Raw genomic sequence first — 27,447 nt, 5'->3', positions numbered from 1 at the left:
CGTCATGATGAGCACAACCCCTTCGCCATCCTTTTTAAATTAGGGACGCTGTAAAATGTGTGAGTAAAGAGCTATGTAGCCAGAGGGATTTGCCTGTCTGCAAGTGTGTGGGAACATCGTGAGTCAGAGGCTTGGGAGAGTGGTAACACGAACCTCAGCCACCCTCTCCAGCAGGGGTTCCAGCCAGTGTTCATTACACTCGCAGTGGCTGTCCAGGAAGGTGAGGACACCCGCCGTGGCTGCGTCTGCCCCTCGGACACGCGATCGCATCAGACCTTAGATCAGACACACACACACACACACACACAAAAACAAACGATGAGAAGCTGGCCCGTGGCTGTTCTAGAAACACATAGCATCTATCTCTGTTCCTTATCTTGGGGAAAGTTCTTTCTGCACCATCTCATACATCTTGACATTACATCTTGGCTATAATCACATTACCAGTGATCCAGCAGTATAGATGTACCCAGGACTACAGGCACACAGACAGGTACTTTCAGAAACCCTTCAGAGTGCAATGACAAAATGTGCAGCCACAGTAGCTAGGAGGAGGTAATACTGCTGGATAGCACACTAATGGAATCATTTGTCTCTTGAGCGATGAGACTTTTCACAAATTCTGTAAGATTCCCCAAAAATCCCTAATTCACAACCCCTGTAAACAACAAAAGCTATTACATACTTCTTTGTATGTGGATCCTGTGTTTAATGCTTTTCAAAGCTGTTATGCCATTACCCCATAGCATTTACATTTTGAAGTCTCGTATTATTCAGTATTATTAATTATGTTGATCTAAAATGACATTCAAATAAACAAGCACCTGCGCTTAGTCTAAAGTAATTTAGAGGGACAAAACTGCATGTCTAGAAGTCCTTTTTGAGAGACTTGACAACAGTAAGCATGTTTTGTTTTTGGCTCATAACACTTTCCAAAAATACATTGTCATAACAGTGCATTTATTGCCCCGAGGTTCTGCGTTCTCCAAACACCCAAGTGAAGTAGAGCTGGGCCTTTTACAAGACTCAGGCTGGTACAAAGGGATGTGGTCAGGATGTCAAAGGGACGAAACACCAGCTGCCTCCATCTCATTGTTCACTACAGCTGAGCAGCTTCATCACTTTAAGTGACATCATGTCAGTTCATTTGATCAGTGTGGTAAACTGAGGAAGACTATTAACTAGCTAGCAATTAGAGCAGGCTGAATAAAGAAAACTTTGGGAAAAGATAATGAAACCGTTGGAAAGAAAGAGCCACTAAAATGCCCATTCCAATGGCGCAGAGCTGAGGGGATGAAGGCACTCACAGTTTCTACAAGTACATTTTAAATACAGCCTGGTTCCATTTCTGTGCCCCTTACAAACTTCTCTACTCCTTTGCCCCCTCAGATATCACAAAACGCTTTTCCAAAATCACTACAATCATCTGGAAACAGTTTGACTTTTGGTGGGGCAAAATACTAATGCAGTATTGATTTACAGCCTAAACTGTAAATCCAGCTCCTAATATCAGTGGACAGCCTGAATGTCATGACAGAAGCCAGCAAGACGGCGTCTGAGCTGGAGCAGCGTGTACTCTGAACTCTAAAGCCTATGGGGGAGGATTTCAGCCCAGCACACTCGCAGCTTAACGGAGAGTTGCACTTAAGTCTAGGGATGATAGCAGACTGTTGTCCATTTGTGTCTTTCTGTAACAAGAGCCAGTAGACTTTCATTATGTGGTTTTGTTATATCAAAGATGGTTTCACACTATGTATGTAAAGGTAGCTTTAATAGTGCCAAAGTTGTACTATTTAGAGTCAGTAGAAACAAGCAGGCTCCAACTATTCTTAATGCCTCCTAACTATTATTATATGGATTACTGTAGTTATGGATGATATCTAAGCATTTTAATGAGGAGGTAGCTAATCATCTCTGGACTGAAATCCTTCATCAATGTTTAGAACTGCAGTCTAGTAATACCTTTATTATTTCACTTGGTGCAACATGTAGTCATGTAGTTACAGACAAAACCTTCATTATGCGTTTGCTTTATTCTGCTTTGTTTTGTTATAACACATAGGCGATGACACCCATCACTACAGCAAAATGCTGGGTAGGTGTCCTGTGCGGTTACAGCACTCACCCTCTCGCCGATCATTCCGAAGAACTCGGACTTTCTCGATTTTCCCAAGCAATGCCCCATCTTCAGCTGTGAGTAACAAAGTAAAATACCATGAATTTAAAAGCTATGAAACAAAGGCGGCAAGGTCCACACGAAACCACGTAGAGATACGTTGCATGTAGGTTGCATGACACAGGCTGATGGAGTTCCCTTTGCACCTTAATACAAACCTGGCATGTCATTTTATGGCTGAATGCATCAAACGATGTCACACTGAATGACAGAAGTTAAAGGGGACATCTGAAAGGCCAAGGAAATGAGGGAAGCTCTGACCTGCTGTGGAGATGGAGGGTTAGGCACGGGGCACTTACGGTTGTCACTGTAGTCGTCCACAAGGATGATCTCTTTGACCAGATGGAGAGGACTTTTCTTCAGCACACTAAGGGGTGCAGTGGACGTTTTGTTAGCTTTAACATGGATATATATGCCTACAGCAGTGAGCACTGGGAGCAATCCCAGAAGGGCTAAGCATTGCTGAAAATGCAGATGTATGATAAGCAGGTAGGCCCACCTGACCACGGTGCGGAGCAGAGCAGAACGAGCCTCATTATGGAAGGTGATCACCACACTAGATGAAGGCAGATCTGTCCTCCACTGCTTGTGGCGACAGCTGATAGAGAGCGAGAGAGAGAGAGAGAGAGAGAGAGAGAGAGAGAGAGAGAGAGAGAGAGAGAGAAAAAGGGGGTGGTATTATTTTTGCACAAAAGAATCGAGGAGCAGGAATAGTAATTAGTTTGTGCCTCTTCTGGCAGGCACATAGACATCCATCAGCCAGGTGGCACAAATATATTAAAAAGATTTGTATATTCATGTAGTTCCATATTTAGCCTTTCTTAAATTGATTATATGGTGCATAAACCATTATTTAAATTGCATGCTTTTGTAATATAATGCAAGACATCAAGACAAATCATTAAAAACATTTTTTTAATGTCTGAATTCTTCTAATGTGAGCTTGTAACCAAAAAATTTAAATAAACAAGAGCATCAACTAGATCATCAATGGAAAAATTATATAAAATAAAAATTCTCACAAAATCCTTGTTGCGTAGGTATACCTTTCCCATGACACCAATTATCACTGTTCAAAACACCTTTTGCATTTAGAACAGCAGTGAGTCTTTGTGAATCAGCAGTCTCTATAGACTTTGCCCATTTGCAATTTGCAATTTTATCCTTCTCTTCCTCCCAAATCTCTTTCAAACTGCTAGGGGATCTCCTGGGTACAGCCCTCTTAAGTTTTCTGAAGAAATACCTTGGTTTACATGGATTCGTACTTTGGGTCGTTATGTTTGTAGGTGAAATCTCTATTCATATGAATAATTTCCCACATTGTTTTGGGTGACTGGATGCATTTCCTTTTTGCAGAATGTAGACAGGCTTGTATGTACTTCTCTGTGAGAAACTGCTATCCTACTCCACAGCCCAGACACAATACGGGAAATTGTTGTCACATGCAGACATTAACCAGTACCTGCCAGAAATCCCTGCAGCTCCATTAACTGTTGCAGAATGTCTCTCATCTCCCATTAAAAAGTTTTTTCCTTGTCCTTTCATCTTTAGAGAGGGATCCTGATCTTGGCAATGACCCATGGTACCATATTTTCACCACATATTCATGGTTTTTCCAAACCTTCCATGGCATTTCCAAAGCCGTTCATATTCTTTTAGAACTCTCTCCTGATTGGCACCATTCAACAACTAGATCACATAAATGCTAGACTGTAAGCTCCTTATATGACTGAAACATGAAGCATGGCTATTCCAGCTTGATACAACTGCAAAAAACGTAAAGGAAACATTACAGGAAATGTAAGGATGTTTTACTGCTGTTAGTCAGGATCACAACAGCAGCTTTATGTACTTACCTTTGGACATGATTATGAATGTGACCAGTTAACTCCGAAAACAGCTTCTGCCTCTATTATAAAATGGTGAGCAAAGATTTGTAATCAGGTGTATTGCCGACTTTTTTCCATTGTTTGGTCTAATAATATATTTGTTTTTGTTGTTCTTTTTTATTGGTTATTTATGCCATTTTACATGCAAGACTCTTCTAAAGGAATAATGAAATGTGCCATCCTAATGGCACCTGGTCAGTGGATGTAAGGCACAGAGAAATAAAGGGTGACCAATCAAATGCATTAATGCTGGTTCATGTCGGATGCCAGCGAGACGTTAAATGGAAAATGTTAAACTGAACTACTGGAAATCATTTTGGTGTGAGATTTAGCATTACTGCATGGCTGTGGACCTGTGACTGACAGGGAAGACGCATGCTTTAACTTCAGGCTCTTAAAAGGACCCGCACAGGCCCACACCCACACTTACACCCACCCTTCTCATCCCGGGAGAGTTTACACAAAATCACACACATCCATGCCACTTGTTCCCCAGTGGTTTGAATTTGACAGCCATTTGGCTAATCCTTAGCTTCTTCAGCCTGATTTAAGGTGAGAAAGCCCAGGTGCTCCTCCGTACTGACAGTAATGCAATACCATCAGACAGCAGGTCAGATCTCTCACACACACACACACACACACACACACACACACACACACACACACACACACACACACACACACACACACACACACGGAACTGGATCCTTACTGGAATGAGCATCTTGAACACCTCCTACGCTGCCTTTAGGGGGCAGTACACATTTCCTTCACTGTGGAGTACCATGGCAGTAACAGAATAGATGCTTTGACTAGAAGACAAGCAGGTCCCAATGGCATGCTTCCTGAGGAGGACTTCCTTAAAAGTGTTCTTAAACTGCCAGAGTTACTGCAGTACCTACAGCTCACCCAGGAAACCCTGAACTGCAAGATTTAGATACGGTCATGCTTGTAGTTAGGACTTTTAATGCTATTCTATGTATTATTAAATATATTACATATAATAGCCCTCTGGTTTTTGTTTAGTCATGTTTTTTTTTTCCGTTTTATTAGATTTTGTTTTTCCTAGGTTGTAACCACTACTAACCAGCAGCTCAAAACATATGTGCAACTACATATGAGACAGAATATGGTAATTGTAGCCACTCTGTGCATTTCTGATTAATTAAAGCTACAGCGCTGTGTGAGCACAAGACACAGGCTATGGTCCCCTCTGGGATAACAGCAACTCTTGCCAAGATGATCCCCATTAAGCCTCCCACCGTGAAAGGTATCGAAACACAAACACACTCTCTCCGGAATAAACAAAGCCCACATGTTTCCCATCTCCAGTACTGCAGTATTTAAAAAAAAGTACATTTTAATGATGAAAATTAAAAAAGTTTTAATATCTTCATCTTTTGGTCTGCATTCTACAGAAATTACCAGAGGGAGAAAAATAAATAAATCAGCAGGGAACCTGGACTCACCCGCCGACATCTGCATGCTGCCGACAAGAAGAGTGTGAATTTAAAATACACTGTTAGACTCTCTCATGACATCATCCACCTTTGACTTGGCCCACACACTAGGAGAAAAGTGGAGAGTAGAACACATTCCTTGCTTTATTGCTAAATGGTGGTGACACATAAGCTAGCTCCATGTAATGGGTAACTCCAACAGTCCCACATAAAATGCTGACCACAGATATCCACTAAGAAGTCGCACTGGGGGCATTGGCTTATAGGGTCTATACAAAACAGAGATATCCAGCTATAAAACACATTTCACAGAAGGGGGGGGGGTGCTTATTAAACCATGCACAAAGAAGGAAAGACAAAAGCCAACGCACATCTTAACTGTTCACTGAGAGAAATCTATATGCTCAAAAAGCACCGTGAATGAGTCAAGCAACTGCCTAGGCAATGAAAAGACTTTTTATAGCCTGTAGTATGTACTAGTAAAAGACATTTCATACATAAATGTAGCCTGTTCTAGTAAATAGGTTCCATTTCTACTTCCATTCTGAGAATCGTCCCAAATTCCTTTTGGCCTCTTTGTCTGTTCATACACACAACGGGGTGTTTCTGCCTCTGCTTTCCCCCCAAGAACGGGAATCAGCCTGTCACTTTAGTCCATTAACCACAGAGTAACATTTTTCTTCCTGGAGAACTTGGGTCGATTACATATAAACCTTGTATGCATTTTTGGCGTCTTCAGAAGGAAAAAACATTGATAACGTACGAGAAAAATCTATGTAGCTACCACACTGAACAGTTGGTACTGAACCGATCAAGCATTTTGATGCGTAATACATTATTGATATTAGCATTTTAAACTGGGAACTTGTTAAGGTTCAGGAATCAAGAGTTAGTTAAATTCCAGAAAGGCTTTAGAATAGCACCAATTAAAACGCATTGCATGACCAAAAATTAGAAACTGTATTTCAAATATAAATCAGTTGACAATCTAGCAAGTAAGACTTCAGGTGACCTACAAGCGAGATCATTTTTTCTGTACATGACAGCACTGTAGGGAACACATCTGCCTTGAATTTGTTCTCGCTCAGTAGCTTGACACCACGCATCTGCACACGCGGGCCACATCTGCCGCAGGCAGAAACCGTGCTCACCAAATCACAGAGCTTTAATGTGCAGGGGCGACCCCATGAGAAGCACATGACCCGAAGCAGATAGACTGCCAGGCATGTGCACCAAAACACAACATGTATTCAGATGACGGAGAGATTACAACATCCCACACTACCAATAAATAAAAATTCAGTTAAGTGCACACCCAGCTCAGCTTCCTCTTACTGAGAATTTAGGAAGGAGCACCCAGGGAGGAGCTGGGATGAGAGGCGGCTGTGACACCACGACGGAGAGTGAGAAGGGACAAATGAAGGGCCTGGATCACACGGTCCAAGCAGCCGTCTCTCAAAGCTGAGCTAAATGTTTGCTCATGTGCTCCATGTGTACTTTGGCCCACAGCTTTGAGACTACTGCTCTTGCGGAGGGAAAGGCTGGTGGCCAGCGTGACTCCCCTGAAGACCCAGTGCCAGGCGAGTCAAAGCCAAGGCACACAGCTGCTCTCCAGTGCAGAATGAGTGGACTTGTGAAACGAGTTCTGGGGAACGTGGAAAATTGCAGGCTGAGAAATGTCACACACAGCATGCAAAAGAGAAATAGATGAACAGATGGTCACACTGACTGATGTGCTTCCAGAAAACCATGAGCTCAGCTTTCTGCAGGACTAAATCAAATGCAGACTATTAGCACTATGTTACGCTAGCTAAGTTGACCCTCATTCTCAAAGTGGAATACGCACTTCACTGGAAGATGTGAACCCTGCTCCTTGAAATTCAAAGTTTCTAAATTGTAGCAAGCAGCAACAGATCTGTATGTACACACAGACTGAGCAAACAAAGACCAAACCATTCATGAACAAGATTTCCTCTCAAAAATGAATTAAACTAATCTTTAAAAAAAATAATTTTAATAACAATAATTTGATGTCAAAAATTAGTGTGTTGCACTGAGCAACAGAAAGCAGAAGAATAAGAAACAAACTTGCACAAGTTTCACTGGAGGAAGCACCTGAATGGTTCAAATATGCAGCTTCCCGTGGTTCAGAGTCTTCATATTGAGCAATACAACCATGTCTGTGCAGGGACAGTCATTTCAGGCGGCAGTTGGTTCTGTGGTGCTCAGTGGGGCAGCTTTTCTGAGAGGACTGGGTATGCTCTGTGGACCATGGGTGACGGGGCATGTCGCACCTTCCTGCGTGTCAGAGGCAGACCAGGGAGCCTTGGGAGTAAGTCACAGCTTCACAGATTTGAGTGGTTAGCACACGGAGCAGGGAGGGGGTCCAAAGCGCAGCGGCTGCATAAGCAAGCCAGGCCTCTACCCCAGCGAGAGGCGTCCTTTGGGACCCTTCCCGCAAGTTGAGGGAATGAGCTGAGGAAAACTCGAGGCTCTCTGCGGTGGAGTTAAACAGATAAACAGCAGTGCTGTGTACTGCCACAACTTTAACTCTTCGAGTCAGCAGCCTTGCCCAGCACTGTACTGCAGACCACACGGTCAAGTCACAGCTTGGCAGACTTGATTATTTAATGGAGAGATGTGGCAGAACACGAAGAAAGGTTCCTAAAATAATAGTCAAAAACACATAATAAAACTCTCAATTGGCTCATTTTGGCCAAAACATATATTGGGTCTAAAACTATGAACTTGAATATACATACTTCTGAGTCTAAAAATGTATACCAGTTACCAGTTTTAAAAATACAGCTCCGTAGCTATCCACAGGACCCAGTTATACTACATACTGAGTTCTACCAGTGTTTTTTGGCAACTGTCACAGGCCTTTGTTCTTTAGGTTTGGGGGGTTTTTTTGGTTGGTTTTTGTGTGTGTGTGCGTGTGTGTGTGTGTGTGTGTGTGTGTGTGTGTGTGTGTGTGTGTGTGTGTGTGTGTTTTAAACTAAAGACCTCTTTTACTTTCTCATGTGATCAGGCATGTGGGCATATCAGATTCCTTAAAAACACAAACATAACAAACGAGTGAGGTTCTACATAAAATTATGCACCTTAAGCTTATTGGACAGGAGGAAAAAACAATACAAAATGATATATGCAAAAGAAATATATATGTACAATATAAAGGGCAGAAAGAAAAATGTCTTTCACTGTGAAAAGGGAATTAGGTCCTGAAAATATGCAGAAAGAAGAAACTTCACACGTCCTGAATTTTAGTGCTCCTTCTGAAAGTTAAGATGACAGAACGCACCCAATGCAGGGAATGAGGACATTAAGACCTATTTTGGGAAACTTATTTTCCATTTTAACCGGTTTCAAAATCCCCACATGGTTCAGTTGTCATATGTCATATGCATATATTTTTTACCTCCGTTTCCCCCAGCATTAGTCGGGGCCCATTCCCACTCCTTTCCCGTCACTTCCTTATTGCATGAAAGCTAGCAGCCACGAGGACGAGGCCTAACACATGGTTTTCCCGTGACATGTGCAGGTAGACACGGCATCTTTTTGAGCCCTTACTAATGCATCAGCATGAGACAGCAGAACATGTTCGGAGGAGAGTGCCAACTGTTCAGCAGCTGACAGGAAGCCTTCCTTACCTCCTCATTAGAGTATGGCTACACTCCACCCCTGTTTCTATGCATTTTTTATCCTGACCTTTTATAGCAATGTGGAACCAGGCTGAATAAATCCTGGAGATTGGAAACTTCCACCAAACTGTTTGATATGGCCATGAACAAGCATGTAGGCCCCGGTCTCTGCTATGCCTGCCTTCGTCACGATTAGAAGTGCAAACAGGACCAACTTTTCCCCAAAGTGTGTTAAAATCATCATTAGCTGTTATGCCATGGATTTTTGTACCATTATGGTTTTCAGAAACTCACCTTTCATGTGCACAATAAATGCAATCTGAGAGTACAGAATATACACAGCAATCCCATTTGCTACTCTAATTTAAAGGAAAAAACATAGTACAGATCTCTTTAATTATTACCATTGTATTACCTCTAGCGAGACTTACTATAAATAGACACTGTATTCTCATAAAACTAATCGGCAAAATCTGTACAGCCAAAATGTGAAGCAGTCACACTTATATTAGCACTCTTCAAAGATTCTGAGAACAGACGATGGTGAATGCATGCTGTCATGTGAAATCCCTGTCACACGGCCCTTTTAGCAACTCAGGGCACATTGAGTGCACATGCGCTAAAGCACATTCTGGCAAAGCTGAAAGGCGCAGAGAGATTGGGCGATAAGACGAGGACAGCGCTTCTTTTGCACTCCTCACAGCAGGATGCCACAGGAACGCCTCCTGGTCCAGTGAAATCCACTGCCTCTGTGCTGAGCCGAGCTGCAGAACTACACCCGCTTCCGTTAACGAGAAGATCCAGAAACTAGCACTAAAGGCTAGAAGTACTGCAAGGATACTAAAGCCTGATCAGTCTTATAATCCTGAATAATGATACTGTTCTATGGATGTTATTTGCAGCACACTCAAAAAAGGCAGTGGAACATGTAGCGCTACCATACATTTCTTCTGTGCCATGTGCAGCCAGTCAGTCTTGTACAGCATCCTGTCTGATGAAAATGGTGAAATGGCTGGAGAGGCTGGAAGAACTTACTGTTCGTGTCTCGTATCCGGGACATTGCGGTCCATCCTAAGCTTGTCACTCTCCACCTGGTTGAACTTGTTTCGGGCGTAGGGATCCTGCCCTGGCCTTACCACTGTTGCCCCAACGTACAGGTCCTGGTCAAAGTCCTGCCACCTCACCTTCCCTGGAAATGCCCCACAAAACACACCACACTCAGCCTCAAGAGACAGTTCAGATAGCTATGCAGCTGATTTAACTGCAGAATAATTCTACAGTTTAAAGGTCAGGTTAAATGTTTAAATAGTCTGTAATTTAAAGAATGGTTCTTGCAACAGAGAACAACATCAGCTGATGAGGTGTGTGAGCATGCTGGCAGAAAGCATCATTAGACACCACCAAATAGTGAACTAGCTTCCTTCTCTTTTATGTTACTGCTATGCATTTACTCAACACATTGTTCAGCAAATTCTTCACTTGAGTTAAACACAGGAATTTTATGTATTTTACATACTAATTTAACTACTAATACTGTCATACATAAGACCTAAGTCATTTCATCATATTTAACAGGCCAAAAAACAAAAGAACAAAATTACATGAGATTTTCTCAAGCTAAAATCCCTGATGCCATCTGAAGTCCTGTGGAAACTCGGTCATTACGGTTGCAAACCTACTGTTACAGCTTGTCTTGTATTCTCTGCAAATAATACAGCAATGCTGTTAGTGACAGTAACAAGCTGTCTCAAACATTGGTGAATAGAAAGAGATAGCTGTGAGATAGTGGTAATTGGTTCTCTGAAACATATGGTGGAATTCTATTCAGTTATCTCTCTTAACAAAAGCTTATATGCAATTATTCCAGCAGGGATATGGTAGACATTGTCAGCATTGTAATTAGACTGTCTGTCTGACAGTGATCTGCCACTGATACTATCCATCCAGCATAGCGCTAATATGAGTCACAGACAAAGGCCACTGCCCTGAGAGACTGTGAAAGGAAATGCTAAATAAAAAGAATGGCCTGGCACATTTTAAACATTATTTGAAACTGAACTACATTTCTGTGGCACCAATTGGAGTAGTGACAGTTACTGACACGGAGCTGACCTCAAACAAGGGATGAAGTCGAACTATTATTAAGCACTGCTGTTTGTGTGACAGGTCTGTAATGAAGCTTTAGCGCAATCAGCTTGAAAGAGTCGACTCCATGACATCTGAAACATTAGACTAGGCATCATCTCCGGAGATTTGAATACGTGCACTTTTACATACAAAGGATTAGAAGAGCATTAGAGGCACATAGAAGGTTGGAGACACAAAGACGAGCTTTCATAATTAACAATTTTAAAAATGTATCCTTTTAAGTGTTCTGTAGACTGGATTAAAACGCACATCTAATCACTTCCATGTTAGAGGACTATAGACATTTTGTTGATTACTATGCATGAAGCTTTCGCAATATCATACGTTCAGCATAAGATAATTGCCAAGGTTTTCCATCAGAAACATACAAAATCTACAAGTTGGCCTCTCCTTGATTATCACAATAATGACCGAACTAACAGTTCCTTTTATTACTACACTGTAGTTAGTGAATACTGCTATATTTCTTGATACCGGATATTGGCTAGATATTGCAGCCCACTGTACTCAAATGACATCTGTTTTGTAGATGAGACTGTAGTTACAGAGCAAATCTTTAGGTGTTAACAGGAGTTCAGCACATCACCTTAATCAAATGACTAAAAGTCACATTACTAAAATCACCTGATGAGACATCAGAATTCAATTCTAATTGTCAAATCAAACTTGGGCAGAATGGGCAGAAAATCACTCTGGGAACACAGGGTCAAAAAAGGGACAAACCCCAGGGGCAGGGGAGTAACCAAGCATGCCACCATTAGCATGCACTCCACCAGAAGAGAAGGCAGTGGAAAGCCCCTGGAAGCACACTTCTGAAGGACCTGCCTTGTACAGGGACAGCATCACATCCTGCAGTAGGGTGGGGGACACAGCTGTCATCGGACTAATGAACTGCTCGAGAGAAGCAGCTGCTAGGCTGTGGCCTTCACAGATCAGCTCAACATAAACATACCTCAGGAATCAGAAAGTAGACCCTCAGATGCACGCGCAGACACACACACACACACACACACACACACACACACACACGAACTGGTACACGGGTCAGGAGCAAGGGCTCATACAGAAAGTTAGGAGTCACGCGTCAATGCACATATTCATTTAGATTAACATGTGACTAACACACTATTGTGAGGTCAGAAGGAGCCATGTAAACACCATACTTATCATTTCTGAAATGAGTCTAAGACCATAAATCGCAATAAGAATGATCTCTTTAAGATGTGTGGATTGCAGTTAACTCCAGTGGGTTACTTAACCAGTATAGAAACCAGTTATTCCCCTAATGATATTTTGATACATTTTTCCACTTGCCTGGTACATGAAAGTAAGAATCTAGAACAGAGTAATGTGGGTTTTTTTTAAAAAAAAACATGGGCTCTGATGGAAAATAATCTATGCCAAAGAAAGTCCCAACACTTAAAAAACTGATATACTGTTTGTTGATATAATAGTGATGCACTGATTTTTAAATGACATCTTCAGGACTCCATAATTAGTGTGCATCATCAATGAACTACAAGACTGCTTTCAACATAAGGAAAGCCAGAAAGCATAATGGCTTAAATGCTCCACGGATGCAATCACTTCTCTGCCTAAATAGTGGTTTAGTCCCAGGATGGTCATTTCAGTGTTCTTCCTGTCTCAAGGCATCTAAACTCACTGAAGAAAAAAGGAGCCGAGTTGATTCAGGTGTGTTAAAAGAAAAAAACGCTATTGCTTCACAAATCCAAACTCAGTTGTTTCCACAGAGATTAGACCCTCTTGTTTGAATTCTTTCCCTGCACAAATTAAATTTCCTGTTCCATGACCTAAATAACAAATGACTTGAGAAAGACAAAACCGACTGTTGAGAATCCCCTGAAAATGATCTCAAAGGCACAGCAACAGATGGGGACCGTATCATGTGATAGTTTGAGATTTGTGATAAATGAACAGAAACAGCTTGGTAAGGCCCTGACTGCCAGGTCATTTCAGAAAACTGAATTGCACACATTTACATGCCTACCCTACAGACCTCTTAAAATTCTGGAAAGACTATAAAAAGTCAACACATGTTTACACCTGGGGCTTAAGACGCAGTGAGCTGCGTGCGCTTCTGGCCTGAGAACGCCGACTCGCATGCAGGTGAGGTTTTGAGCATGCGTGCGCAGCCTGCAGATGGCCGGAACGCTCTACGTGTCATCCGCTTTGGCGCGTTCACGTGCACGCAGCACAGACAAGAGAAACCGCTGCAGGTTAACGGAGGGAGCGACAGCAGGGACCCCAGGCAGAACGAGCTCGCCATGCAAAACACAGATCTTCCATATAGTCCTTATGGACCTCGGACAGGTTCGGAATCTTTGCCCTCTTCTAGCTAAATGGCTAAAGATGGAATACAGTAGACCTAAGGTCAAACAGTCCCCTTCAGTTCTGTAGTGTTTGTGAGGGAAAGGATGAGAGAAAGAGGAAGGATTTAATCTGGATAATCTGCCAACATTACACACAGGCTCGAAATGGACTTTTACCTGGGGGAAGGGTTTCCAAGCTATGGGGTCGGTCATCTGTGTTGATGTGTGCTGAAATTCTGTTTGAACTTAAGCCATTCCAGTCATCCTGTTAAAAAAATAATATATGAAGCAAAGGTTACTAACAGCAATGACAATAACAACAGAAACAATGTCATCAAATTTAGCACTCCAGATACTGGAATTGTTTTAAAAATGGAATTTAAAGGTAAACTTAAAGTAGAAAGTAGAATCATTTTGTATAAACATTAGAAGTGAAATCATAAAAAGAAGAGAGACAGTTTTAATATGGTAAATAAAGTGATGTCAAAGTCAGCAATATTACCAGATATTCCCACACTGGAAAACTGCTAAAGGAGAGAGGCTGGCAGATATTTAAATGGAAGTGACTTCCAAATTTCGGGTACGTGAAAGTTAAATGGATCCATTTTCTCATACAGTTTGGTATCTAATCTTACAGGCACTTCAAATGTGTTAGAGGGCCAGTCTGATGAGAGGTTTAAAAAGCAAATGGAACCGTTATAAAAACTAATCCTAAACAGTAGTCAAATCCACCACTGAACTCATTCCAGAACGAGGCAATGTGTGGCAGTGGTGGCAGTGATGCTTCTGTCCACGCTTCTGAACGCGTCATCCTGATTCCTCGACCAAGCCACTGACTGGATGACATTATTTGTGAATAAAATTCAGCTAAGTCAACACACGCTTACACCTGCGACCCAAGACACAAACTTAATTAAAAAAAAAGTAACATTTTTCATTCCATCATTCACTCATGAAAGCTTAACTGTCTTTGCAGACTTTGCTCAGAGATCTCCTCTTGTAGTTCATGGTAATGACTCTCAGTTAAGACAGAATTTATAATCATTGCAAATTCTTGAAAAGTGATGAGTTGTAACAATCAACTTTAATGTTAAAAGTTAGTAATGTTCAACTTTAAAGTTAATACTTTTTTTCTCCCCATTGCAGTCTTCAGACTCCCTACAAATGTCCTCCTTACAGATCACTTTAGGTGTAACTAAGGTGGTAGAATATGGTGTTGTCCATGAAAAAATTAAATGAAATAAAAATCTTTTTTTTTTTTAAAAAAAGAGCCCCTACACATACAGATGGTGACATGTAATAATTAATACAGCATCACATCAACAACAAATATATCATATCAGATAATACCAGTTGGTACAGTATTATAGAGTTGTTAAATTGTTAAGCTGAGCGACAAACAATCTTTTCAACAATAAATAACACTATCTCTGACATTATAAACAAAAGTTCCAGTGAAATCATACTCGCCACATTATAATCAAACAATGCCAAATGGCTTGGATTAATGGTGCAGGGACTCCATGAGCACTGAAATAAAATCTAGAGACAGCCATAAGCTACAAACAATAAGATAATCACGGTGCGAGCAGGCCGGATTTTCACAAAGCCAGAGCCTTCCAAGTTCCTTAGCCAGCAGAAAGCTGATGAAAACTGCCCAAACAACAGGAAACTTTGTCTGCAGAAAAGCAAATGCTTGTCCATGTTGTCCCCCGATAACAAAATGGCACAAAATATGGTGTGCTGACAAAAGGATAAAGACTAAGTAAAAGGACGACAGACAGCAAAACAGTAAGTGTGCCGAAAACCGTGGAGTAGGTCCTAAGTCCAGAAAAGGGGGGCAGAGATGGCCGAAAGTAAACACCGGCCCTAGGCCGGGTTGGTTTATGCAGCTATGTTCTCACCGCAGAATGTGGGAGCAGCCAGGGAAAATCAGGAGGATCAAACTCCCCAACGGCAGGACTTGTAACACGGTTCAGCTGTACAGAGGTCAGGTCAAAGAGGTTCGGCTGTGATTCACAATCAGGTACCTAGTTTCCCTTCAAACGATATTCTTCCAGCTCCTCAATGCACTATTCCATGTAAAATACATAAGTCAATTAAAAGATAAAAAAAGATGTTTATTCAATTGACGTGTATATTTCCAAAACATGCCATTTATGTTGCACAGACTGAATTAGCAATTCACATCCCTGTTTAGGTGGCTTTAACAGTTTATTAAATTTAAACAATTTAACAGTGAAGATGTGTAATGCAGCAATAGGTATGACATGCTTTTTCAATGACTGCCTATATTGTGAGAAGTGTAACTGACAAGAAAGAAAGGGTGTGTGTCTGGCACGTCCTGAGAGCCATCTCCTCAGCCATCAGGACCACTAACAAGTTCCTAGTCAGCTCAGCTGAAACTGTTATACCTTGCAAAAAAAATCAAAAAAGGATCCTAGAAACTGCCTGCTTGCATGGTTGGGACGTGGAGGCATTTTTAGAGGGGGAGATTATCTGAGAGGAGAGGGCAGGTATTCAGGTACTGGGCACTGATTTCCGTCCCGCTCTGCTCACGTGACGTTCCTTCACTGCATCTGGCTCACATCACACACTTGTGTCAACAGGAGCCATTGATGATTTCATTCTCACCAGAGGCCCTGACAGCCAACCGGCTCCGTATCCATCCGATTTTAGATTTCTATCATTGGCTATATTCCAAGATGTCTTTTGAGGCTTTGAATTCTGAATGCCATATGTGACTTGCAGACTCTGACAACCTTGAGCTGCAGAAACCTCTTTCCTAAGGTCAGATTTAATATGCCAAAAAACTCAAACCATAAACACGCTGTTTTGAAGTGCGACATACATTTCGTAGGTTTGAAAAGGGAAGCACCCTCATAAAGACTAAATTGTTTACAAGCACAACTAATAAACAGCCCAGCATATCACATTACTTGAGCAGCAGCATAGTGTTCATCAGCAGAGACAAATGTGTTTAAATGTTTACACACACACACACACACACACACACACACACATCTCCACCCCCCCCCCCCCCCACACACACACACACACACTAATCCTTCATTACAGAGTCCTACAGAGTGGAACAAATTAGTTTCCTCAGAAGAGTGCTATGACAGGAGCAAAGAACCCATTCTGAGAATCAGAGCTAGTTAGGTGGCTAAAGAAAATGAGAGCCATTTTTCATCGGTGCACAGTACTTTGTATGTACTTTTAGACAGACATAAATAATAAGGTCCAAGAATTACACATGGGAAAGAAAAGAAAAGATGTTTTCTACCTGATGTTTAATAACTGAAATTTGTGCTACTACACCTTTACAAATCTTATATTGAAAAGAGTACATGGCAAAGGTGTGTGTGGCTGCCATTCCAGGAACTTTCCTACTTTCTACAGTTCTCTAGTTTTGATCACCTTTGTGGTGTTTTTATCTGTGTTGTTTGTTTGTTTGTTTTTTTACAGTACAGAGCTACTTCTGAACATGCAGTTGTGCGTGCTTTATCGAACTACTAATAAATGGAGCCTGGTAATGTTAAAGTGAAGTTAGTTTTGACCATTTCATAGCTTTATTTATAAAAATTCAGAACTGAATAATCTTATAAACTGGGATGTGTTCCACAAACCGAGTCATCTAAAAGTCATTTCAGCAAAGCATGGCTAACCTAAACATTTCCCAAACTTCATCATGCTTTGCTTCTCATTTCTTTACTGCACTGGCAGATTAGAGCAGAAGATCTTGGTATAGCAATGATAACATTCAGATAGAGTAAGCAAGTGCCTGAGCCCAAACTATTTACTAAGCTGCTTTTCCTGAACATGCTGTATAGAATCAGTGAAAGCCTAACACTCATTACCCTAAACTGTTCAGCAACATGGAGCACTAACTGTGCTGAAATTGGCAGGCTTTTCTAACAGCACTAGTGCAGGGGACTACACTCATATCTATATAACAGCTCTATCAAGACCCGGTGAGGCAGGCCATCACGGCCCACATGTGACTCACAAATCATTTCATATCCCTAACAGACTGTGTTTATAGCATATTACCTACCTCCTTCAATACTTCAGGCAATCATGTATCTGAATCATTACAACGACAAAAACAAAATCCAATAGTACATAAGGTCAAGTGATTTAAAACAATTATGAAGTGTTCCTGCATTATTAGAATCTGATCAGACATCAGATTATACATAGCCTAATCCAGAATGCTTTCTTTCCAACACTCAGGCTTAATGGCTTGGCTCGGTGCATGACTCAAGGATATTTCAAGCATCCTCCCTGGCACAGAGACCTATTCTGGCACATTCAGTGGTGGGGGGCTCCACAGCAGATGTGAGGACCATCGTAGGTGGCTTGCCAGGAATGTCAGTGCCAGCAGGATACTTTCTGATGACCTGATGTAAGTAACAATTTATTTCCACAGTTATTCCTACTTTGTATGCATATGTAGCTCTAACTAGATCTGCACTTACCATTATGAAGTATAGTATATGGCTAATCTTCACCTTTGCATGCTTCACTCAACTTAGAAGTAGCATAAGACAACCATTTCAATAGAACAACTTATGAAAGCTTGTTAAAGCATGCTGGCTGAACACATTTGCATTCAGCCTAAGTTCACATAGCCTAATTTCTGGGACTTAATCATAGCCCGGTCAACAGAAAAAAAGTACATCTTCATGCATTATTCATTTTGCCTAAAATATATTCACATGCCTATTAAATTTTTTTTTCTGTTTTTTAGACCTGCATCGAGTCCGTCATCTATTTTCAGCCAATTATCACTCTGGTTTAATTAATGACCCTAAAGTTGCCTTTTCTTGTGATTATTCTTAAAATAAGGGGAACAAGTTATTCTTGTATTTTATTTGTGGAATGCAATGAGCAATTTGATTAATCTATTTGAGGAGTTATTCAAGGCATTTCAATTAAGCCCAGATTTTATTAGCTCACTTTGTGGAATAGCCCCCTTTTTCGGGTTTGTACACAATTAAAAGCTCCAAAAACAAGTAAAGTTTTTTTTTTAAATCAAGTCAAAAAGCAATCAGCAGTCACTCTGTGAAGTGATTCCAAAAACAGGAGCATCTCAGGATGCTGGACCTTGAAGACGTGGTCATCTGTCCACTGCATCTGTCCACTGTGTTAGGTCATTTGCAAAGTGCCATACAATAGCTCAGGTTAGAAAAACACAAATGTGAGAATGTGTAACTGCTACATGATGCAGAAAGGCCAGGAAGTCTTGCAGCTTGAACATTCACAGCAGTACAAAGCATGTACAAAGTCATGAAGTGTGTGTGGACGGCTCATTCGGCCTGTCTGCACAGGACCACTGACCAACCATCTGTAGCTCTGCCTAAATTAAACATGCTTCAGTCTACACACAGAATCAACACCTGCGCTTTAATGTATGTTGTGCGGGTGCTTTACAAATGAGGTATTTTAAATCAACCTATTAACTATAAAGGAAACTTGTAGACAATTGGAAACAGATGGAAAACATTTGTCACTGTCCCCATAAAGTCCACAGGGACAGGAACAACACAATATCTCGGACACCTTCAACTCTGAGTAATACCCAACAGTGTGTGCTCCAGACAGTGTGTCGCTGTTCTCATGAAGAAATAATATGCTTGTCAAAAGCAGCTGTGTGCCTTCTACATGGCTTACAAGTTCATGACTCCCCGCATGGTTCTCAGACACACAATTACCATCCTTCATCATACACGTTTACGGAATTTAGCGGACACTTTTATCCAAAGAGACTTACAATTATGATTGAGTACAACTTGAGCAATTGAGAGTTAAGGGTCTTACTCAGGGGCCCATCTGTGGCAACCTGGCAGTAGGGGGACTTGAACCAGCAACCTTCAAATGACAAGTGAAGTACCTTAACCACTGAGCTACCACTGCAACTTTACAGCACATAGAAAATGCCAGTAATAGCGGTTCACCTGTGTTTAGAGACCATTATACATGCATGAGCATTTAAGTGCTGCTGTTCTTAAAATGGTCTTTTTTTTTGTTCAGGGGTACGGGTGCCTCCAAAAAGCCCTGAAATTGAGGTCTTGCCCTCAGTTGTCAAATCTCTCCTACACCCTTGGTTGTAGGTCTCAAATGTGTTCTCAAAGCTCTCCTACACCCTTGTCTGGAGGTTACAAGTGTGTTTTCTATATCTGTGTTTGGAGGTCATATTCTTTGTATCTATATTTTGCCAAGTATGTCATACAGCAACCTCTATCAGACTAGAACAGATGGTTTAGAGAGCAAGAAGACCTTCAGAAAAATGACTGCCACTAAAGAATATTTAAAGAATTTTTTTTTGCCAGTTAAGTGCCTAAATGATAATGTAGTATTGAATCAGACTCACACCAGTAGCTACAGATTTAAGGTTTTAGTTCTGAATCAGACTCACACCAATATCTACAGATTTAATATCAGGTTCAAAGTAATTTTTAAAAAATAATTCAGTGTAATTAAAATCACAATATTTATCAAATAAGATCATCATGCTTAACAATGTGGATTTAAATTCTGTTTACTACAGACAATTTGCAGTGTCTGATCTGGAATCTTAGCTGTTTATATTTCAAGCACAAAATCAATTGCCAGATCAGGCAGAATAGTAACGTTTTTACATGCACTCAGCAAACAGCACGCTCATGCATTTTGATGTGATTATCCAGCCAACTGTAGTTCTAACACATGGCCACACTGAGGTGAAGCGATCTGAATACTCTTTTCGGGGAGTAGTCAGGCTGGTTTTGTCCATGATGGAAATGAGCTTTTGCAGGGCTCCCAGGACTGAGGCAGTTAATGAACTGCACCTGGCCCACAAAAGGGCCCAGAGGATGTGAAACACAGCAGGGCGGGCGTGGCTGACTGTGGAATCCTGCCAAGACCAGCAGACCACGCCCCACAATTCCCATTACTCAACATGACCATGCAGGGAGTCTGAAATGGCAGCTGGGACAGTGAGGTGAAAGAGCACAGCTTCAGGCACAAGACTGTAGTGGAGGTAAGCTTCCAAGTAGGTCCCTACAAACGTTACAGAGCTACAGAAACAAAGTTCTCACATGTCAGTTCTCCAAAACAGCCCTTTGTTGAACAGTGGTGTAATGACTTTAGCAAAGCCCCATGGGCAAGAACAAGTAAACTTGCAGCTAGAGCATCACATTTAATGGCAAAAAAGATTTATAGCTTAAATGAAGCTTCAAGACTGCAGTAGTGAATTTATGATGTCGCACAATGTTCACTGATAATAGCAGAGTTTGCTTATAGAATGGAAACCTCCAGATGTTGTTAATGCACTCAAAGCTAAACAGTCCTTAGGATAAACCAACATTCATCTTTTACTACTATTAAATGGAATACATAATTGGATTCTTTACAAGGTTAATTAACTTTAATTGAATATACCGCATAAATTTAATTGATATACATTTAATTTTGCAGATCCAGACAAAAGAAGTGAATAAGTGGGAGTGCTATGTAAGAAGATTGTTCTGCATGGCTTCGTGCGGGTTAGACACGTGTGCCTTCTGGGTATAAGCAGTGTCATTCAGGCAAGGCCGCTTCTTTATACCTCAGCACATGCTCCTCAGAACTTTTACAAAAACAGTTCCAGGTCATACTATCAAAATGATAACTGGAGGCCTTCTGATAGGTCCAGAGAAAGACCCACATTTGCAGTTGTCTTGCCAGAGGACACAAAATGGCAATAGCACTGCATGCAGCTTTATAACCTCCCAAGTGGAGCTCCAACCAGCTACATTTGCATGATCATATAAACATTAGCAGACATCGCCAATTGGTGAAACTAAGGCAATAAAAACCACCTTGTTCACTTTTAACACTTCTGGATGCAGAGATATTTTTAAATGTAATTTCTAAATGTTGAGCGTTGATCTCCCCATCACGTATGATGATCCTGAACATACGCAGCATTTTCAGTGCATCAACAACAGGTTTACACAGGAGCAATAATCAGTCTGCAAGCTGAGTGGCCAGCGCCAACACCTGACCAACCTGGACCAGATCCCAACTGCAGGGACACCATCCCTTCTGAAGCACTGCAGTGGGCCTGACTTGTAAACAAACAAATAATAACAGAAGAATGCAAGTCCCAAGACTCCATCTTTAGTTCTAACTTGGACCACAAAATAAAAAAGCCATGCTAATTTTTCTAGCCAGTGTTGGTGCTGGCATTCAGCCTGTCCACATGAATTGGCAGAAACATGGTTCTCAAGCTCGCTCAGCCCTCTAGAGAACAACTGGACTACTTCCACTGCATTTTACTTTGTACTGTTCGTTAAAAGATGAGGCCATTCAATACAACACAAACTACTAAGGTGTATGTCTACTTTTAAGCAGACACCAAACTGAGGACATAATCCCGAGAAAGGCATCAGCACTACTGCATTTGTACACTTTGTGCTGTTTAAGCCGTCACTACTTTTAAGAAACAGAGGCACGGCATCTTTCGCCGCCTTTACGTTGGTGGAGAATTATTTCGTGTATAACTGAACTGATACTATGGTGATTATTTCTGCTTTTAAAATGAATCAAAAATGCAGTTCTACACTAGCTATTACAGATTTACCCAATCATAGCACATTGGTTAGGCTGCTGAGAAGGAAATTTAACTGAAATGTAAATCACTTGATTACAACCAAAATAGCTGACAAATTTCTGATACCAGCAAAGTTCCAGTACATCTACTGTCTGCAGGAATGCATGACTCTGATCCTTTACATGCTGTATGTAGGTTAAATGTTAAAATTAGCTGGAGGCCATGTCCTCTCACCAAAGTTTTTTCCAGCCCTATAAATTAAATGCTGTGTTCCACAGATACAGATAAAAATTCATAAGCATTGCCGTAAGGCAAAAAGTTGCATCATTTGTGCAGAACTTCAAAATGTTTCACTTTTTATAACAAGAATGACAATTTTAAATGTAATTTTAAATGCAATAGTTTGTATCGGTTGTTTAGGCTATTAAATTAAACCAATTTGAACAAACATTTGACATCCCTGCCTTTTTACTATAGATAAATACATTTCTCAGACCTACATTGACTTTAAAGTGCAGTTTGAAATGCAGAGCCATATTCCACTGTCTCTAAATAACTAAAAGAAATGAAATTAAATAAATGAGCAATTTGTTAAGCAACTGTTTTACTGATTCTCCCAACACTAGGGCAGAGACCACCCAAGGGGGAAGAATCTGGTGAATGTTCCTTGTCCGACAATCAGCAGAAACGGGAAACTGACTCTTAACTGGCACAAACAACGTGGCTCAGATATTTTCTTCAGTTACCTGTGTGAACATTAATAAGTGACTATTTGGATTGTCAGCTTCTTATATGATTAACTGTACACACCTTTGCCAAATGTACTTTGCTGCACAGTTCTTTGAACAGCAAAACGACTTTGGGTGTGTAACCACAGCAAATCACCTCTACAGCGATGCATCAATTTCAGATAACAAGGTTATGAAATCCTATCTGCTACTCATTACCAAATCATTTAACACTTAAAGATTTCAGGCTGGTCTTCCTTGGTAGATCAAACAGGCATGATGTCCTCAGGGTCCAGAGCAGCCTGGTAACCATAGCAACCAAGACCTGAGGCAAAGGCGTTCACTGTTAAAGCATCAACATGCCGGTGTTCCATCAGACCACTCACTGCTTCCAATTTCCCAATAAAGCCTTCCAGCACGACTCGGGAGCTGGCCGACCCCTGTGAGGCTGCTGACGGATGAGCCATTGCCCTGTCTGGTGAGCCTGAGATACAAGGCCAACATTGCTGCAGAGGTGCCTGCCATTACCAGCAGCAGATCAGGCCAAGCACTCAATCGTACCCAGGGCATAAAAAGAGAGAAGTGACCTCATCTCTCTCTGACTGAGGTGTCTCATGCAGGATCCATCATTAGCCTTGTGTGCCAGCCTTGCTTCATCACATCTTCAAATTCCCAACAGTTTCATATACATATTCGTGATATGAACGAGCTTGGATTAATTTGCACTTTACCCAGTTTTAAATAATGTCAAATAATGTGGAGATATATATATATATATATAGCTGACAAAATTCAGTACTGTAAACGTCTATATTAACAGTTTGAAACCTACTTCTAAAGCTTTAAGCTATTAGATGGAAAGGGCTTAAAGAACAATAACTAAGGACTTTTACAATAAGAAAGAATAATTGCTCATCACCTCAAAAAGCAACAGCAACATTTTCAAAGCTCACCTAATTTAAAGTCATTTAATTTGTTTGATATATCCACCCCTGACAGAAGGAGTCCTTTTTAATGAACATATGGCCCACAGCCGGAATATTCCTGGCTATGTCTGAATGGTCCACAGTGTTTAGGCCTCCAAGCTGCTGGGCTCTCTTCCACTCAGGTGAAAGCCCACCTGTTGGAGGGTGAGAAAGGGCAACTTTTCAAATAAAAGGGGACAAAAGCCAAGTAAAGTTTACAACAGTAATCCTAAAACCTGCTCCATGTTGATCCTAAGTCATCCATTAGTGAAAAAGCAAATTCATGTCTGCTAGTGAGCAGAAATACAAACAGGGTAATGTTACTCTGTGTACTTTGCTTTTCAAAAAGCATACATGGGGTTTTTCTTGCGCTCTGGTTCCCCTTTCTTCTCTAATCAGAGCCATCATTGTGGAGGCCTTTTTAAGAGGCACACATAACAATGGTGGGAACAGGCCGGCCAGTGTCATGGGTTTGTTTACGGGGCTATGAGTGGGAAGAACTCCAGCATCTCAGAGCTAAAAGGAAGAGAGTGCCGACTGAGCATGCTTCTCAGGCCTGTAGAGAGCTCGGGGAAAAGGTAGAGATATTTAACAGCTGTTCTAGATCTCTTAATTTATAAAGTCCCTCTAGTACCTAGAATTTATTTTGAATTTACCAAAATGTAATAAATCTATCCCTGCTTTCAAAAGTCCATCCCATCCTGCTTAACCCAACTCTGTTGAAAACCGCAACTAAAATTCACCGTCAAGCATCTTCTTACTTCCTCCTGCTTCTCTTCTACTTCAAAAGGCACACGATATTTTACTGGGTCTGACACCACTACTCATATTCAGACTCGTGTCTGCCCACAGCATTGGTTTACTGATCCCAATATGTGTCTGCCCTGTGGAAATACTGCTGTATTCTGCATTCAGATAAAAAAGGAAAGGATGGAGAGACCTGACACTTTACTCTCTGTCCAGTCTGCCTCTGTTGCTCTGAATCACATTTGAGTCTTAACACCTATTCAATGTTCATGCATTGACAGCATTTGTTGAAGACAAACTTTGGTAAGAACTTGTATCATTTGGGAGAAAAAAAACGAAAAAAAAAAAACACGCACACCATTGACCCCCAAAAGGATACAATGGCCAAGCTGTTGAAGCTATTTCCAGATGAAAATGCATGCCATTCACAGGACACAGGCAGAGTCTGAATTATTTGATGAACGGAAAAACAAGGTAAAACAAATACCATCTCTCTCTCAGAACTCTCATCAACCAGAAAGAAGACAGCACTGAGACACTTTCCCCACCATCACCAAAACACAAAGTGATGTCTGGCAAAAAAAATAAGGGCAGCTTCCTACAAAGCAGTCTAATAAAGCTGTAGATACTTAGAGTAGCTCTACTTTGAAGCTGTAGAGTAAAAATGCTTCACAGTCTGCTTGAAGCCAAAAGAGTCTGAGGTCGGTCATAAAACAAGCGTAGCTGCTGATCATGACCCTTCCCTCTGAGGGAGGAGAGCAGAATGAACACCAAGGTGAAATTCACTGCAGAGCAAACTGTGAGAAGTTACACTGGTGTGCAAGTACAGTCAAGCTTCCCCAACTGTGTTAGCCTGACCCAGTCTCACGCAGGCACTTGTCAGCAATGACTGAAAGGCTGTAGAATGACAGTCAGAACGTCAGTTGCAGGAGGAAATGCTACAGAGGGAGGGAAACACATTTATGAACCCACTCAGGATTTTCAGAGGAATGAAGGCTAGAATCTTCAAGTATGTGCTTCTTGAAATTGCCCAACCATTTGGACAGTAGCTCAAAGTGTCATGCTGGGGTAAACTGGAGGTAAAAGAGGCAGTTAACCTATAGTTTAGCCTTCAATTTACAGATTAACTTACAGCTTTAGCTCCAGAATTCTGTAATTGTTTTTTTTCCTCCCTGTGCCAAGGAGCTGACTATTCTTCATTCAGACAAGAGTCTAGGAGCAAGGGGGGAAGAAAACGATGCTCACTCAGCAACTGCACCTCCCCAAGTCCCGAGTAAAAGGGGAAAAAAAAAAAAAACAAGAGCGAGAGGGAGTTGCTGGGGAACACTGATCTGCCGTGGCCTGCAACTCGAGAAGCTCAAGGACAGACCCTGATAACTGAGCCTGCTATAACTAAGACACGCTTTATGAAAGGAAATCTGAGGCTGTGTAATGACAGACCATCCAGAGCACGCACTGGCCTCTCCGAGGTTCAAGGCAATGACACAGGGGATCATGGCAAATCGCATTTCAAAATTTTGTTTTATTTTATTAGCAATTTTATTGGGTATTAATTGGAATGCTAATGAAGCTGTGGTAAACTTTCAAGTTTGGATCTTTGGAGAAGCTATGTTATTTATATTACCCAGGAGACATGTTCCTGTGATGTCCAGTCACAAGGCAGTGACAAATGGCAGGAACGAGGCTGTGAACCACCGAGCTGGATTGTGAGCAGGAGTGCTGCATGCTGTGGTGACTTCTCCAGCATGTCGTCTGCTAAAAACCGTCACGTGAGCCTAAGCCACTGTCAGCAAGTATAAGAATGATGGGTTTACACAAGGACAGCTTAAAGAAGCTGGCAAGATCCAGTCTGTGACTGTGGGCCTGGAAATACAACCGACAACATGCCGGCAGAGCAGAGAGTGAGCCTGGTATCACCATGAAGTTATGGTGGATGAAGAGCTGTTGAACATCATTAACTGCAATGGTTAAACAGACTTCTTACACCATCATAATAAGGGACTAAATAATAAACTAATAATATAATGTAACAAGATCATTATTGCCACCCTTGATAGGTTAAATTACAAAAAAGATACATGCTTTTATTGTAATGCAGCAAAGTTTAATGTTACTTTGGCTTACCTTTCCATCTTCCATAATGTGGGTCGGGAAAAGAGGCATTTGCATCCTTTTCTTGACCAGGTAGAAAAGTGCTAGTAAAATATCAAATCACAGGGGGCTATAAAACCTGAACCATCAGACTTAATGTTTTTAAGGATTTAATAACAATCCATTTTAACAATAGAGCCAAGTCTTTTCCTGAACCTTTTACAACACGCTATTGTTATCTGAGCAGTTTATTTTATATATGGGGTTTTTATTTTTATATAAGTAATGACCAATATAACTGCATTCTACATTCAAATGATTCTTTACTGTTAAATATTAGTGCGGGACACACTTCAAACGAAATACAACGGTGAGACTAGAACAAAGCATCACAAATCATTTTACAAGGTAAAACAAAGGAATTTACCAGCACACCAGCAGGCCAATTAAGAAAAAAAAAAAAAAAACATGAGTAGGAACAAAAGAAAAACAAGAAGCACATGAAGAAGGGTGAGTATGAGAGCAGAGAAACTGGGGACCGGAGCATTGGAGGAAGGCTCCACATTCAAATTTCAGGTATGAGCGGAAAAGATTGATAATCTATTGGAATTATCTGCAGTTCTATATGAAGACCTTATAAAATGTGAATTGGCATTCAGGTAAATAAGGTCAAGTAACAGTAAAAGTG

The 27,447-nt window shown here is 41.2% G+C and overlaps 1 protein-coding gene across 4 annotated transcripts in view; it reads right to left on the bottom strand.

The window, feature by feature from the left end:
- galnt2 (UDP-N-acetyl-alpha-D-galactosamine:polypeptide N-acetylgalactosaminyltransferase 2) overlaps positions 1-27,447 on the bottom strand; it is a 52,896-nt gene that overhangs the window by 10,783 nt on the left and 14,666 nt on the right. For 2 of the 4 annotated variants that reach the window (XM_081724074.1, XM_081724075.1), the window contains exons 1-7: positions 14,150-14,423; positions 13,825-13,912; positions 10,205-10,358; positions 2,676-2,774; positions 2,476-2,543; positions 2,126-2,191; positions 154-275 (exon numbers count right to left, since the gene is read on the bottom strand). In XM_081724074.1, coding sequence (XP_081580200.1) covers positions 154-275; positions 2,126-2,191; positions 2,476-2,543; positions 2,676-2,774; positions 10,205-10,358; positions 13,825-13,912; positions 14,150-14,260 — 708 coding nt within the window. In that variant the 5' untranslated portion in view covers positions 14,261-14,423. Of the gene's footprint in view, positions 1-153; positions 276-2,125; positions 2,192-2,475; positions 2,544-2,675; positions 2,775-10,204; positions 10,359-13,824; positions 13,913-14,149; positions 14,424-27,447 lie in introns of those variants that run through there. The other 2 variants (XM_035531852.2, XM_035531853.2) reach the window with 1 other exon arrangement.

Source organism: Electrophorus electricus, chromosome 12, assembly GCF_041902795.1.
Source record: "Electrophorus electricus isolate QZ-2024a chromosome 12, ASM4190279v1, whole genome shotgun sequence".
In the NCBI taxonomy this organism is placed as follows: Eukaryota; Metazoa; Chordata; class Actinopteri; order Gymnotiformes; family Gymnotidae; genus Electrophorus; species Electrophorus electricus.
The sequence above is the reverse complement of the archived record's forward strand: the minus strand, read 5'-3'. Positions and strand labels throughout refer to the sequence as shown.